This window comes from Cibotium barometz, chromosome 29, assembly GCF_041138505.1.
Source record: "Cibotium barometz isolate CiBa-2024 chromosome 29, ASM4113850v1, whole genome shotgun sequence".
In the NCBI taxonomy this organism is placed as follows: Eukaryota; Viridiplantae; Streptophyta; class Polypodiopsida; order Cyatheales; family Cibotiaceae; genus Cibotium; species Cibotium barometz.
The window spans coordinates 13715416-13731898 of NC_141074.1; the positions used below are offsets into that span (position 1 = coordinate 13715416).

The 16483-nt window shown below is 48.1% G+C and overlaps 1 protein-coding gene across 3 annotated transcripts in view; it reads left to right on the forward strand.

The window, feature by feature from the left end:
- LOC147621871 (Rab3 GTPase-activating protein catalytic protein) overlaps window positions 1–16483 on the forward strand; it is a 121109-nt gene that overhangs the window by 103830 nt on the left and 796 nt on the right. For all 3 annotated transcript variants that reach the window (XM_086822890.1, XM_086822889.1, XM_086822891.1), the window contains 2 exons: window positions 10119–10311; window positions 12425–12618. In XM_086822890.1, the coding sequence (XP_086679016.1) occupies window positions 10119–10311; window positions 12425–12618 (387 nt within the window). The remainder of the gene's footprint in view (window positions 1–10118; window positions 10312–12424; window positions 12619–16483) is intronic.

Sequence of the window (16483 nt, forward strand, 5' to 3'; positions counted from 1 at the left end):
AAATTTTGAAGAGAGACAAAGAAAGTGCCATTTTTCCCTCGGCGAACGCTTCCTATCAACATAAAACCGTGCTCTATCCTGAGCACTCCTGATAGACTCTCGTGCACTGATTAGCATCTCTAGCATATCCGCTAAGAAATCTCTAGCCGCATTAATATTTATACCCTTAAGTCTCGATATAGTTACCAGATATCTAGGTTGGTAAATGTATATCAGCACAAACGGATTGTAACTAGGAGAGCCGAATGCTTAGCACTATTGTAGGCAAACTTGACCTTTGGGATGTACCTCTCCCAATCAAATGGTCCCTTGGAAACATATGCACCCGCGAAGCATGTCCTTCAGAACTGGATTCACCCTCTTTGTTTGCCCATCGGACTAAGGATGATTAGAAGAACTCATATTGAACGCGTCTTCAATTCTGGAAAACTAGCTGTGAGAAGTGTCAGAAAACTTTGAATCCTTGTCACTCACTGCCCATACAACATGCAAAGTTTCTCAACAAACTGTTGTGCCAAATCAACTGCTCTAATGGCGGTTGACCTTATAGGTAAATACCTGGCCATCTTTGTCAGTCTGTCTATCACCACCAGATGGCATCATGCCCTTTGTTGGTCTGTGTCAATCCGACCATGAAGTCCATGGAAAACTTTACCACTTCCCAAAAGAGATCTCTAGAGGATGTAACATTCCGCCAGTTCTAAGGCGCCCAGCCTTGAACCAGGTTGTAGATGCTTTGATTCCTTGAGAGGGCTGTGTGGACTGATGTGCATTTCAGTTGGTACTGGTGGCAACAGGTTTAGGCAAGGAGCTGCACAATTTTAGACCATATGGTGGCTGGTAGTCAGTACTTGATCCGGAACGGATTATTGTTCTAGGATGATAGAGTCTTTGTGCCGGATTGTGTTGAGATTAGGAAAAGGATCCACTATAAATGTCATGACTCTCCTTCAGCAGGTCATCTAAGATACAACGAGCCTACGATTTAGTAAAAGGACGTTTCATTGGTGTGAGATGAAGGCAAAAGTCTAGGACTATGTGGTGACGTCAAGTGAATGGATTAGCAATGAAGATGCTAACCCACTCACTCAAACAAGCCCAACTACCTCAAGACCAATGCATAACCCACGAGACTAGAGCTAATGCAAACCCACAAGTTACTAAGTCTACAAGCCCTTCCCAAGAACCCCAAGCCCTTAAATACTTTCCCACAAGGCTATAATCAATCACTAACACTATCAAAGAACACTTTTTGGAAGCACATTTCATTCACCTCCTTCACCTGATGCAAGCAAGCAATACAACCTTGAACAAGCTAATGTAAGACTAATGTAACATGTGACATTCAAGCATTAAGCATAGACATTGATTAAGCATAAGCAAGCATTAACCCATCTATCAAATCATTTGCTTTGGGAAGAGAGTACCTATTTTTAATTGCTACTTTATTCAACTTTTTATAATTTACACACATCTGCCAAGTACCGTCCTTCTTGTGCTTCAAAAGCACTGGAGCTAAGTCTGGCTAGCCATTGTCTCCTCATAAATTCTAGCATACTTGATGGCATCCTCAAGCATTTTTCTATGAGTATTCCTCACCTGGAGTTTGTGATCTTGGGAAAGTCCATGGATAAAGAATCCACTTTAAATCCATAGCATCCATGTGCCGTGCTTGATGCAATTCTGTGAACCTCTATAGATACGTGTCAAAAGACATGTTGCACATATCCAAGTCTGCAAACTTGGACACAACATCAAACTCATCCTTTGCTTGGAGGAACTCATCACGAAATTGTGCTTCAAAATCCGCCCAAGCAGTGGGTTTATCCGTGAGTTCTCTCCACCAAGTAAGGGCCTTCCCCTTCAGGAGACCCCTCATGATTTTATTCTCCGGGCATCTGGGAAATGAAACTCAAAGTGCACGTTCCAACGGTTGAGCCATGAGAGCCGGAATAGAATAGAATCACCCCAATATGTAAGGTGACCCCCCCCCCCCCCCCCCCCCCCAAAAAAAAAAAAAAAAAAACCTTTGCACATTTTTCCCAATAAAAACAGGGCTTTTCTTTTTCTAGCAGCTGCCATGATTTTGGTAAAAAAAACACGCCCTTAGAAAAACATTGTGCGCCGGCTTTGCTTTCCCCACCTGCCGGCTGCTTGTGCATGCTGCGCCACCCCTCCTCTCTCTTGCTTTTCTGCCGCCCTGTTGTAGCCACTGTCCCCCACTTACCTGCTGTACGGACAGTACTACAGCGCCTGCACCCGCACAGAGCTGTACCGTACATGCTGTATGACCAGCAGCTCGCAACGCTGCTGCTGTCCACCCTGTACACGCTGTGTTTCTGTGCGCTGCTGTAACCCCTGCTGCCCACCTTGTTAAACTGTGCACACACATGTAACCATGATCAGCTGCTATGTATGCACAGAAGCTTTATACAATCCAACAAAGCAGCAATGACTACGACCTTTTAGGGTTCCTGGGTTTCTTGGGAGAGCATAACTCCCCTCGCACATGTGCATATCACCAGTTTTTTCAAGCCTAGAGGGGTGGATAGGGAGGCACCAGAGCCCATGACAGTGGATACGGGAGCCTTTACCACAGTGCCCCCTCTCAGCAGGCCCATGGGAGTCACATCAGATCAGGCATGCACACTCCAGAGAGCTAGACACCCTCGTCCTGTTGGACCCCGACCACCCCCAGCTCATCGGCCCTGCAGCAGGCCTTGCTGCCCGGCACACTAGGGTTTTGTGACAATGACTGAGTAACGAGTTCATGGGTTGATTCTATGGCAGTATGCCTCCAGGAGTCGCTACTTGGCTAGGGAGATGTGCAGCTACACTGCCCCGCTCCACTACGCACTCACACACATTAGGAAGACATTATGCCTAATGTACACCCAAGAGATAGTGACAACAGGCAATTGGCAAGATGATTGAGAGAGACACACAGCTACAAAGACAATGAAGATCAACGACAATTGCATTCATTTCATTCATTCATTTCATCTCTCCCCTTGGCAGTCCCAAGGTTGCTCATTTATACAAGTGGTTCAACCACCGTGCAAGTCGGTGCAGGTTGGGTAGGTGCACCGTTTGTGCCATGAAGTGTCTGCCATTGAATGTGGAGGGGGATTCCTTGTGCAACCTACCAAGATTAGAGACACGCCAGTGCAACCTGCATTGCCAATGTTAGGAATGCGCCACCCGCTCATTGATGGTGTGCAAGTGGCGGCTCTCTGAGATAAGAGATAGACCTGGTTCAGGCCATGGAGCGCAAGTGGCTGATAAAAACGTTGGTTGTGGGTGGGTACTTTTATTGATGAATCACCAGCTTGGAGTGCCACTTGTCACTTGTCATGACAGCTGGACGAGTGGCACTTGTCAGCTGAACGGTTGGCACTTGTTACTAGACGGCTTGGGACCTGGACATCGAGCCGGGCAATCTGACAGGCTACAAGCTCCGGATTCAGGAGTCAGGACATCTTGGCCCGCCATTGAGTCGCTTCATCCTCACAGCAAAGTATCGACATCTCTAGCCTTCTTTTATCACCCTCGATGGACATCATGGATTGGCCCTTGCCTGAGATACAGGGTTGATTGATTGTTTTTATTCAGCTCTCCCATATGCTATCACTTATTGTACCTTGTACCTTGCATAGTAGGATCTAGAGTTTTCATCTTGTATAATCTCAGAGTCTGAGATGTTAGCTTTCAGTTCTCAGTCTTAGTTTACTATTGCTTTTTCTTACTTCATCCATGACAAAATTTCATAGACACTATGTACACATCATTTTGGTCTCATAGACCCTTTGGGTCTTTTAAAGATGTTAATATAACTTTCTTTCTTTTTCTTCGGCACTGGCACCAGCACCGGCAACCTAGCCCACACACCTCCTGATACCTCCTCCATTGGGCCATGAGGGCACCGACCACGCTCCCAGGGAGTCACCACTGATAGAGCAGTTATCTTATGTCGTGCTCGTCGGCCACACCCACCAAGATCCCAACCACGGCATCCTCACCATCGCCAAATCAGATCCATTATTGCTCGGCATCGGAGGCGCCTACCTCGCTTCTACGACCTCTCCATTCTAGACAGCCCCATGGCGGAGATACTTGATCTAAGGAGAGGGCAACACTTCAACTGATCAGCATACATGGATCTACCTGAAATACATTTTTTAGTATTTTCCAGTATTCTCTACTCAATATCATCTCGGAGTCTTACAGTTCTGTTCTTATAACTGTAGGACAATCTGTTTATTGTACTTTTTTAGTCTCATTTAGTTGTTCTCTTTGATGAGACACCAACTTCAGATGTACTCTCAGTTTTGGTCTCATAGGCCATCATGGCCTCTTAGAGACGTTAATATATCATTTCATTTCATTTCATTTCTCTCTCTCTTTCTCTCTTTCGTAGAATCCACCAAGTTCCTTTATGCAACCCCAACAAAAAGCACTTACCAGGTTTGCAAATCAAACATAGACATGGTGATTGAGAGATACTTGAACAAGGCGATTGTTAGCATCACATGCAAGACACTCAAACCTTGTAGAGTTTCCCTCTTCTGTGATCAGTTTCCTATTGTACCAACTATGAAGCTCCCCTCCATAAGATCACCTGATACACAAGCTAAACACACAAGGTTAGAACACACAGAGGAGTGCAAGCACACTCACTCCCCAACCGTAGATTCCATTCGGAATCTCTCCTGAGCGAGGGGCTAGGATCCACTCCCAGAGGCCAAGCGAGTCAACCCTGGCGCCTCATACCACTAGAGCGTGTCGTAAGGGACCCTCAACAAGACTGCCTCTGAACCGCCATGTGCATGGTAGGAGTAAGACTACTCTTGTCCAAGCACAGACCAACTGTTAAATGAGACAGTTTATATACACAATAACATGTAAGTCACTTATTTAGTGACTACTACTGCTATAAATAACCATCCAATCATAGATAGCCAGTAACCAAGGATTATCAATAATAATGAACTCCGAGTTCATGTAGTGATACCTCCGGCCCGCGGGGAGGAGGCACTTGATTCAGCGGTGGCCTTCTCGTTCCCTCTATGTGGCCCTTGCGACCGGGAGTGGACTCTAGAGCTCGCTCTTAGCACTTTGAAGACTCGGGCAGTTGAGTTTTCTCATCATGTGAACGATCTGGAGGTGACAGATGTGATAGGCCGACTATGGGAGTTGGCTCATTTTTTCTTGGATCCCATGAGTGTGGATGCCTCAGGGATTCGTCATTTGGTCGTTCGCATAGTGGCAGACCTTGCACGCGACCCTGGATATGTATGTATACACGAGGTTGCTCTATCAGAGCGGGAGGCAGTCGCCATGGACCACAGCCACTGGCGCTTGATCCGTGATTCTTGCAGTACACCGGGTGGGCAGATTCGTAGCCGCTCGGATGGGGACTACTCTCCATCCAAGCCGCTTGCGAAGGCCCGCCGTACGGCTGAGACAGCCTCCACCTCAGCAGGTCATCCATGAGGATCATCTCATGGAATGTACAGGGCCTTGGCGGAGCACATTTTATACGCTATCGTGGTTGCTTGAGGCAGGAGCTTCAGAGATGCCTGGTTGGTGGCAGCATTGATATTTTGATGATGCAGGAGCACCACTTGGGTGAGAGCAGGATCCGGAGATATGGTTCAGTGATGCCTGGTAGATGGGACACCTTTTGGTCTGCAGGGTTTGGTCCTTTGGGTGGACAGGGAGGAGTATGGCATGGTCATTGCAGATGTATGGCGGCAGGCCATTGTGGATCGAGGGATCATTGTGCGTGGTAGAGCACAGTATGTCATTCTGAGGATGCATGATGAGCTATTAGGCGTGCTCAACGTCTATGCGCCCAATCATGCTAGTGCCAGAGCAGAGTTCTGGACCCAGGTTACGGATGCATTGCCAGAGGCCGCACATTGGTGTGTCGGGGGAGACTTCAACATGCTTGAGGACCCGGCCGATAGGGTGGGAGGCAGTCATGTTACAGTGCACGGCACGGAGCTTGCAGCTTGGGACCGGTTTTGCATGTCACTGAGGATCACTGATGCATGGCAGCATGGGGCCTTCTCCCGCTCTCAGGACAGTCGTAGTTTTTCTCGGTCGGATCGCCGGCAGGGAGGGACTAATCTATCACGGATTGATCGCTTTATGTGGGCGACTGGTTAGGGGAGCGAGGGGGCTCCGTCGGCATTCTCGCTGGCACCTCATTTTCAGATCATGCGCCAGTTATTTTGACATTGGAGGAGAGGACACGGGAGCCCAGCTTGCAGTTGAGGATCCCAGAGAGGGTACTTGCAGATCCGAGTCTCGCTGAGGACATTGAGAGGATCTGGCATGATAGTGAGTGCTCTGACCAAGATGCAGCAGGCCAGTGTGCCCAGGGACTCATCGAGCTTAGCTCTTTTCTGCACGTTGCAGCTTTGACACGGCTGGGAGAGATTCGTGAGCGGAGCATCGGCTGAGACGCAGCCTTGCCCTTGCTTCGCTGCAACGCCTTCAGGAGCAGCAGCCTGCATGTGAGTGGGTGGCGTCACAGCTGAGCCAGGCACGCCAGGAGGTTAGAGAGGCAGAGGAGCAGAGACATGAGTTTTACTATCGTCGCCAGGCCTCTCAGTGGACGCAGCTTGGTGATAGAGTGACTGGGGAGTTTTTTGAGATCACTGGACCCCGCCATGCCCGAGCAGGAGTCCATCAGCTTGGTAGACCGGATGGATCGGTAGCTACTGAACCCGAGGAGATCAGAGCCATTGCCACTGCATTCTCTAGAGACCTGCTTTCAGCGGAGCCAGCCACTGAGGATCGAGATGCTGCAGACAGACTGTGTGGGCCCATGTGCAGAGGAGGGTCACATATCGTATGCGTACAGTTCTTGGTGCGCCTCTTTCAGAGATTGAGCTTGCCGAGGCCTTGAGGGTCCTGCCGCGACATAGTTGCCCAGGGGAGGAGGGACTGACGCCGGCCTTTTTTATGCGCTATTGGGACCTTATGGGGCCAGGCCTCCGCAGGGGCTTTCAGTATGTTCTGGACACTGGGGTGATGCCACGGAGCTTTTCAGAGGGCTTGATCTTTCTTATCCCCAAGGGGGAGGGAGTATCAAATGATATTCGGCATTGGAGGCCTATAACGATCCTCAATACTGTCTACAAGGTCTTAGCAAAGGCCTTGAGTTTGAGGATCCAGCCTTCCTGGGGGAGTTGATTCATGCTACCTAGACAGGATTCGTCAAGGAGCGCAGTATCCTTGACAACATCTTTACTTTCTAGGAGGCGACGGCCCGAGCTAGATTTCTTGGCGAGGACTTGGTCGTGATGCTTCTCGATTTTGAGAAGGCATACGATAGAGTCGATTGGGGTTTCTTAGAGGGCACTATGCTTCGCCTGGGCTTTGAGCCAGGATGGATCAGAGGGGTGGCGGCTTTGTATTCCACAGCTCGTAGCCAGGTTTTGATTGCAGGAGGACGGGGGCCGAGTTTTGAGCTGACCAGATCAGTCCGTCAGGGGTGTCCCCTCGCCCCTTTTCTTTTTCTCTTCTTTGCGGAGGCTATGAGCATGTATTTGACGGCAGAGGAGGTTGGTTTGAGAGGACTCCAGCTCCCAGTCCGGGGGAGGACCTGCTCGATGCTGAGTTTGCAGACGACACGGGCTTATTTTTGCATGGCCAAGAGGCCAATCTTCTTCGGGCAGAGCAGTCGCTCCAGGTTTTTAGTGCAGCTTCGGGAGCATTGATCAATTGGTGCAAGACAGTGGCCTTTTGGATCAGTAGTGCTCCCACTCCGGCATGGAGCCCGGACCCCGGTTTTAGATAGATTCCTCCTGGCACAGCAGTGCGATATTTGGGATGCCAGATTGGACTAGATTTGTCACCTGAGCAGCAGATTGCCCCACTTCTTCTGAGCATTCGAAAGAAGCTTTTGTATTGGAGTACAGCTCGACTATCCTTGGCTGGGAGGGTGGTGGTGGCAAATCAGGTGCTGTTAGCGACCATGTGGTACATTACGTCTTGCTGGATCTTCTCGAGCTCTTGCATCAGCCAGGTACAGAGGCTAATCAGGAACTTTCTTTGGTCTGGGCGGGACGGTCAGTCAGCCCGGGCAAAGGTTGCATGGGCAGTTATTACACTTCTGCTGGCTCAGGGAGGCTTGGGCATTATAGATCCAGTCGATCAGAGTAGAGCCTTATTGGGGAAGCTTATTGTTCGGGGGCTGCTTCCAGGCGTCGAGCCTTGGAAAGAGCTTCTCTTGCAGCGGCGGCTGCAGGCTCGGGCTCCCCCAGCAGGGGGTACTTGGGCACCAGAGATTCGCTGGATCTTCATAGAGATGAGGAGGACAGGCCTCAGTAGAGGATGGGAGGACAGATTTGCTTTGAGCATCCTGAGAGCTTGGGAGCTGCTGAGACCGGGGCTCTCTCAGCAACCTCCTTCTTGTGTTGAGGAGCGGGCCAGACAGCCGCTCATCTGGAGCCCAGCGGTTCGCACAGAGCAGGGTCATATGGTGGGTTCTTGGCCTCGTCTAGCCTGGGGACCTTTAGCGGCAGGCCCAGCACGTAGTTTTGGAGATTGGCAGGCCTTCTGCAGTCTCCCAGAGGAGATCCAGGTGGAGAGGCTGAGTCACTTCAGAGGGGGTTGATTATGAGGGATGATATTCAGGAGGCACTCACAGAGGAGTGGTTCACGCCTTTCGAGCCAGTGACCCCACAGTGGATGGGAGCCTTTACACAGTTGGAGATCCTGATTGCTATCAGAGCTTGCACTGAGGATGGCAGATGCCTCTACTATGAGATTCAGGATGAGGGCAGACTTCAGAGAGTGGAGATGGAGTCGCCTTTGGTTGCAGAGTGCACCTTTCAGAGGATACGGGTTGTGGCCGCCGCTTCTCGGAAGTGGCATATTGACCCCGACCCTGCTGATGTGCTCCCGGATTGGCGCATATGGGCACATGCAGCGCGCCCCTTGGCCCGGCTACAGTGGGACCCTGGGGAGTACGAGTGGCATGATCCTTATGCATCCCTTGAGGCCACAAAGATCACCTTTTTCCAGTATACTGTTCGACTGGGGCGGCATATTTTGACGGCGAGGAGGATGGTCTCTCCAGCTGCAGCGGGGCATTGGCGGCTACAGGGACTCTCACAGGAGTTCCTGGAGGATTTCTGGGCTCGGCTCTGGGCTAGTCGCTCGACAGGCCCGCAGGATCTCGACTTCCAGTGGCTGGTCGCCCACAGGGGCTCAGCAGTTGGCACCTGGCTTGTTTACAACGGTCTTCCGGCGGCCTGCGTCCGATGCGGCCACCCTATGGAGACACAGAGACATTGTCTTTGGGATTGCCCTCAGGCGCAGCAGATTTGGCTGCGGATGCTGCGTATTCTGGCCCCCCTCTCTCCAGAGGGTATGTTTACGTGGGGTGCCGCTACTTGGTCGACTTCGTCAGGGCCTGCTATGGGCTATGAGATGGAGCAAGACAGTCAGGCCATCAGATTCATTAGGGGCCAGCCTCGCCTGGTTCCGGCACCGGATTTCTCGTCCGCGAGCTGGACACGGGAAAGGGATTTACGATGGGAGCTCCTCAGCAGCCTCACCATCTGGTTCACGTGGAGGGCCCCGGTGTTTCACGGCCTTTGAGGGGAGACTGGAGCCGCCAGTAGAGACTGTACGGGGGATTTGGCAGGAGTTGATCCACACCCTGCGAGGACAGTATGACCGCATCCAGGGCGACTCGGATGAGGCGATCTTGCGGCGCCAGGCTTTTCACACCACCTAGCGCAGAGGCCCCTTCTACACCTTACACACGGGATACCCCCGTTGGCATTACAGGCCACCTGTTTGGCTTCCCCCCCCCCCCCCCCCCATTGTATGATTTAGCCCTCAGTCCTCTGTACTGATGCTTGTATTTTGCAGCACCTAGTGAGAGTCTCCCGGGCTGCCTTGCTGTATTCACTGCTCTGTTTCTCTTATGAGCAGGAGAGATCTTTTGTAGCCCTACGGGTGTTTTTTTATTTAACGAATGAAAGGATCTTTTCTCGGAAAAAAAAAAAGATGTGTCAAGTATCATGAACTTTGATAGGAAAGCTACCTATTTCCATGCTGATATTTTCGGGGGACTGTTTTGGTTTTTTATACAGGTGATTCACTATTTGGAGACATTAAGACCTTACCAATTGCTCGCCCAAATGATCTGTACAGCTTTTGCTTACATTGCAGATATCCTGTATAAGGCTCAAGTTGGTAAACCAAGAGCTTTGCAGGTGGAGATCGACCAATTATATCTTACAATCATATCAATCTTGAAACCTTTAAGAGAGATCAATATATCAGGTAATACCCCTTCCCCCCTTCTCCTCGTGTGTGCACGTGTGCTTTTTCTTTTTTTGTTTTGCAAAAAGGACACTTCTATTAAGTATATGAATAAACCTTACAAATTCACAGCTGGAAGCATAAGAAAAACAAAACCTCATCCCAAAATGTAGGTTGATCTCAACCAATGTGGGGCACAAAGGTGCCAAGAGAGTCCTCTGGGGTCGTTGAGAAAAAGATCCCTTGATCCCACTCCCTCATGAAAACAGTGCACTTTGTATGTGCAGATCTGGAAGGTCCTGTATACGAGCCCATGTGGCCATAAAAGTGAATAATATCTCCCCATATAGTACAAATGCACTGAGTGTCGTATATCTGAGTGCCCTCAATAGCCTCTGTGTATCTGGCCTTCCAAATCTGCCAAGCTGTGATACTGGCAATGAGCCTCCAAGTAGTATCAGTCCTCTACAGAGGTGGTCTATAACTGGGTAAGAGGAATATCCTGTAGCATGCACACCTCTGCATATCATTATGGAAGAGTCCTGATCCCTGCCTGCAAAATATACGTGGACCAGACTTAGTGAGCCAAGCAATAGAACCCTAAGTAACATAAATGGTCTCTCTCCTCAATCTGCACATAAGCTGAGCTATAGAGCCCCAAATCCTCTGAGCAGCTCTATACCCCCAAATACAATGTTGAGCTATAGATCCCCAAATCCTCAATATGCACATAAGCTGAGCTATAGAGTCCCAAATCTGCACATAAGCTGAGCAGCTCTACACCCCCAAATACAATGTTGCACTCTCTCAGAAGCTACCTGGCATTTGGGGCAGGCGGGGTCTACTCCAAAAATAGCCCTCCATTTCCACTGATTAGTGGGAATTATAGCTGCATCAATTTGATCAATTCGTCTAAGACTCTCTCTGAGGTGCAGGGTAGAGACAAGTCTCCGATCCATAGGGAGACTTTTAAAAATTTTCCAGGCAATAATTGCCAATGTACATTTCTCTGCCAGGCCACTGCATACCTCATCTCTAATGAGGTCATTCCACATAGTGGGCTGTCTATCAGCCTCGTCCACTGATGTAGGAAGTCTAAAAAAGGTCTCATGCTACTCTAGGCTCTCATAATGGCAGCTATAAGTCAAGAAGAAGGTGCCCTAATATTGTAGATCCGGATATACAGTGCAGGGCATTGCTTTGCAAGCTAACGGTGAGAGCATTTCTCCCAAGCACTGAGCCTTGGTTTTATGTTTCACATTTCTAGTTGTAGACCTCGTGGTGGTGGAGATTGGATGCTCAGTTCATGTGCTTTGCATTCTGTTGTTGAAGAAATAGCGTGGGGTGGTGTGTGCATGTGGCTTGGGAGGGAGGTGGGGGGGAGTCTGCATTGGTCCCTCCAGGGCTGGTTGCTTTGAGAGCGAGACTACATATGAAAGAGTCAGTCTAAGAATCCCACAGGGCCTGTAGAAACATGTGATCCCAAATTCCTCCATGGAAAATTCTTGGAACTCCAGCAAGAAAATTGGGAACTCAAGGGAATACTTGAGAGACTTGAGGACCTTTTGCACTTGCCTGGTCCATATGGTTGGCTGGAACCAGAATTGGGTGGAAACTGCATGATGGCTCGTGTCACAAGGCATCTAAACAAACAGATCACCAGCTTTTTTTTTCTGGGAAAGAGATCCTTCTATTATTAAAAACAGCAGCCATAGGTTAAGCGAGAACCTTCATAAGAGGCAAAAGAAAATGCGGAGGGTGGTTCCCTCCATGGCTGGCCACTCTCAGAGGGAAATTGCCTCAATGGGGAGGTGTGGAAGCCCAGTCCCTAATTGGAAGCTCTCGAGGGAATAAAGGACAGGAGGACGAGATTTTCCTTGGTACATCTACCTAGCCAGTTTACCCTCTATTTCCTTACTGCTATAGTCTTACAGACTGTTTACACTTCGTACTTTCTTGGTCTCATAGGCCATTTTGTCCTGCCTTAGATGATGATGAATCTCTCTCTCTCTCTCTCTCTCTCTCTCTCTCTCTCTTGACACACACAAACACACCCCCTCCCCTTTTTTAAAAAAGATTCTAAAACTTTTCTTTAGTTTTATGGTTAACCTTTTGTCCTTTTTGTTTGGCATAGATAAGGATATTGCAGAAAATCTGGAGGAATGGTACACGGACATCATGGACTTATGTGCATTGCTTGAGAAAACAGAAAAGCATGTCATCATGGCAGCATCATTTCACCAAAAGCTTCCCAATGCCCCTCGATTATTTTCCGCATTTTTCAACAATTACATCAGTCTTGAAAAACAAAGGAAGTCCTTTCCACAGGTGAGTGATGGCTTTCAATACCAAGATGGGTGTTATACCAATAGATTTAAGTGACATGTTATGTGATGGTGGAAATGCAAGTAGGTTTCTTACATCTATGACATTATCTGAATTGTTGCCCAGACCTTCAAAGAGTCTCGCAACTAAATAATCTCATAATGAATAGGAGTTCTTAATTTTGTCTCTTAATGATTCAAGACTCCTTTGGTACATGATGCTTAACCACTTTGCCCTCTTACATACACACACACTTTTGTAAAACCACACGTTTTTACACACTTTTGTGAAAACCAGTGTTCTGTTACTTCACTGTACAAGGAAAGAAGCCCTCAAAAGTGATGAAAACTTCTTTAAGATCAAGAACAATGGAAAAACAAGTCTAAATGCAGCTGGTCCATCTCTTGTAGTCTATGGCAATCATAAAGAGATTGGCGCAAAGACTGACGAAAATACTAGTACTTGTCAATCTGTGTAGAGTGAAAGATCACATGATTGCGGCCAATCCAGAGTGTCCGAAGATCCCAAAAGCATGTCCAAGCAAGGAAACGTGCATAATCAGCCACTCTTCGGTGATATCTCCCAATGAAATGCTTGGAGAAGCGATATCTTGGAATTCTAGAAGCCAAAGGAATAGATAATCTATGCAAGGAGTCTTTGGTATCGCCAATGAGGTGATAGCCCAAGTGGTGAAGGTGTTTGCCTAGGACTAGGAGGTCTTTGGTTCAAAACCCCGATGGATAAAAACGCCGACGGGCAGTGAAAAATGGTAACTAGGGAGGATCTTGGGCCTAAGGCTAGTCAGGAGGAAAACAGTAGAAAAAGTTTAGACTGTGGGATGTCAATAGCCTCCAGCTGTCGACAGTCATGTAGGGACTAGTGAAGATTGGCACAATAGAAAGCATAAGCATCCAGAGAAGGTTGTCGAAACATAGTATGGTTCCTAGCCTGCCAAATAGTCCAAAGTGCCCAATATCTCATCCAAATGATGAAAGTGTCAAATCTGGCATGCAATTTATGGACTCCGTGCAATGCCAAAGAAGATGAGGAACGGACTTTGAAAAAAGCGCGCACACACATACATTGTGGCTTAGGATTAGCAGACTAGCAGCTATGGAGGCTCAAACTAATACATGATGATGTGCGCAGTAAAGAGAGAAGGGTAGAGAGACAGAAAAGAACACAAAGTCAAGAGACTATTTGCACATATAATGAAATGCTTATATTCATTGATGTGAAGTTCACAAGGTCTAATGCTTTTATAGGAAGAACGCCTTATCTTTCTCAACACTACTCTCACTAGGTCAGTGACACTTGGCTATACCAGTGACACCACTGCTTACACACACAAACACTTGAGTGGCTATAAGAGGTGATTCACATGTACTAACTCACTTACATAAGTGAGTAAGTGAGTCTTCACACACACAAACAAGTATTGTTCACACACACACACAAGCGGGTACACAAACAGGGGTACACATACACGATGGATACAATGAGTGTCTTTGAAATTCCCAACAAACCTCCCTTCAGAGCGAAGGTAGAGATGTCTTGAGATAGACCTTCAATAGCCACTGTGATTTGGGCTCAATACTGCACTCTAATGCTCCATCTAAAGATATGTTCCCTGCTACAGACTCAGAGGCTAGTAATCATGGTTCAAAGGCTAGTGAGCTTGGCTCAAAAGGCTTAGAGGCTCAACAAGCATGGACACGCAGAGACTCAGAGGTCTAGATCTTGACCACCCATGGCTTCCATTTACATCAGTCTACTCAAAGATCAAAACCCCCTTGATCAAATAGGGGTAAATTGAAGTACTGAAGCATTTTATAACACAAGGCGGTACAAACACATAAAACTGACACGAAAAAAGCGCACAGGAGATTATTACATCTCGTTTTGGGGGGCATCCCGGGCAGAGAACCCTAGACGCTCACACACATACAATCAAACATAAATAGATTGAAAGTCAGGGTAGACCCGCTCTCGATGCCATTGATGCAAACCCTTTGCGGCGTCATTTCCATGGCACTGCAGCTTGGCCCATGCACAGATAATGATCCAACAGCTGGTGTAGAAGTTGATGAATAAGTCATGGGAGTCCATGATGAAACATGTCAATGAAGTTGGTGGGGCCCAAGATATAAGGGTGCCCATGTGAACAAGCAGCATATAAATGAGGCCTAATCTTTCTAAGGTTTAAAACCTTTGGGGCTTTTTCCCTAAAATAACAAAAACCTTATCTTTTTGTGGTGGCTGCATTGGCTGCAACAGGACGAAGACGAGCTCTAAATAAAAGTCATCTTCTTGGAAAGATGGCATGTGCAAAATTGACAAGTTGTTGCTTATTGACTAAAGGTCATTTGATTTATAGAAATGCATGTGTAGCAGAAAAATGTTATCATTGTGATTGACTAGGACGTGCTTGAAATCAATTTCAAAAAAATAACTTAAAGAACTAATTTAGATGATTAACTCACTTTTAAATCCCAAAAATTACACATTTTCAACAAACTTTACAATAGGAAGAAATATAAAAGTTAACAAAGGTTATGAAAGCTTCAACAATTTTGCATGAAAAAAGAAATAATCAATGGCGCCGCGTAGGCGATGAAGCTGTGGTAGCTGGTGGAGCAGGTGCAAAGCGTCGGCGTGAGACAACCAGCAATGGCACTAGTGGACTGGTGGCACCCGGTTGAGAAGCAGCAGCTCAAGCAGACAGTGGCCAGCAGAGCATGTGCATGGAAGCAAACTGGTAGAAGAGGATTTGCTAACAGGTGACCAGGAGTTGGACGGCTAGAGAGGCGCGCAGAGCAAGAGAGGAGCTGTTGGCGGCGGCGGCGGCCAGCGAGCATCAGGAGGTGGCGGCAGCAATGGACAGGACTAGAGGCAGGCTGAGTAGGTTGGGTGGAGCGGGCTGAACAGCCCCGGTGGTGGAGGAACACTGAGCACTAGTGCCGCCAACAAAACAGGCAGCACCAACGATGGGTTGGGCGGTAGTGGTGCGCCCAACGGCAACGGCAGAGCTCAGCTAGTGTGTGGCTCTGGGGTGGCAGTGCTCAGTCAGCAAGCTAACTCTGATACCGATTGTGGCTTAGGTTTAGCAAACTAGAAGCTATGCAGGCTAAACTAATACATGATGATGTGTGCAGTAAAGAGAAAAGGGTCGAGAGAGAGAAAAGAACAAAGCTCTAGAGATTGTATTTCAACATACCATGAAATGCTTATGTTGATCGATGTGAAGTTCACAAGGTACAATGCTTTTATAGGCAGAATGCCTTATCTTTCTCAACACTCTACTTACTAGGGCAGTGATAGTTGGTTATACCAGTGACATCACTTAAGTGGCTATAAGAGGTGGTTCACATGTACTCACATTAAGTGAGTGTTCACACACACAAACAAGAGTTGTTCACACACAGACACAAGCGGGTACACAAACAGGGGTGCACGTACACGATGGGTACACACACAGTCTCCGAGATACCCAACACACACACACACACGCACACACACACGCACGCACACAAGCTGTGAGGCTGGGCAGAAGCAGAGGCAGCGGCTACGAACAAGATCTGCTCGCCTTCAAGCAGAGGTGAAGCAAGGGAAGGGATGTGAGGCAATGCTGAAGGGCTGAGCGGATTGAAGCAGCGCCGAGGTAAGCCTTGAGGTGCCTGGAGGAAGGAACACACCATACGCGCGCGCGCACACACTCATTTGACCCCAACCATGCATATACATACACATCTCTCTCTCTCTCTCTCTCTCTCTCTCTCTCTCTCACACACACACACACACACACTTAACCAAAAAAAAAACCAGTGTTCTATTATTCACTATACAAGGGGAAGCCATCAAAAGTGAG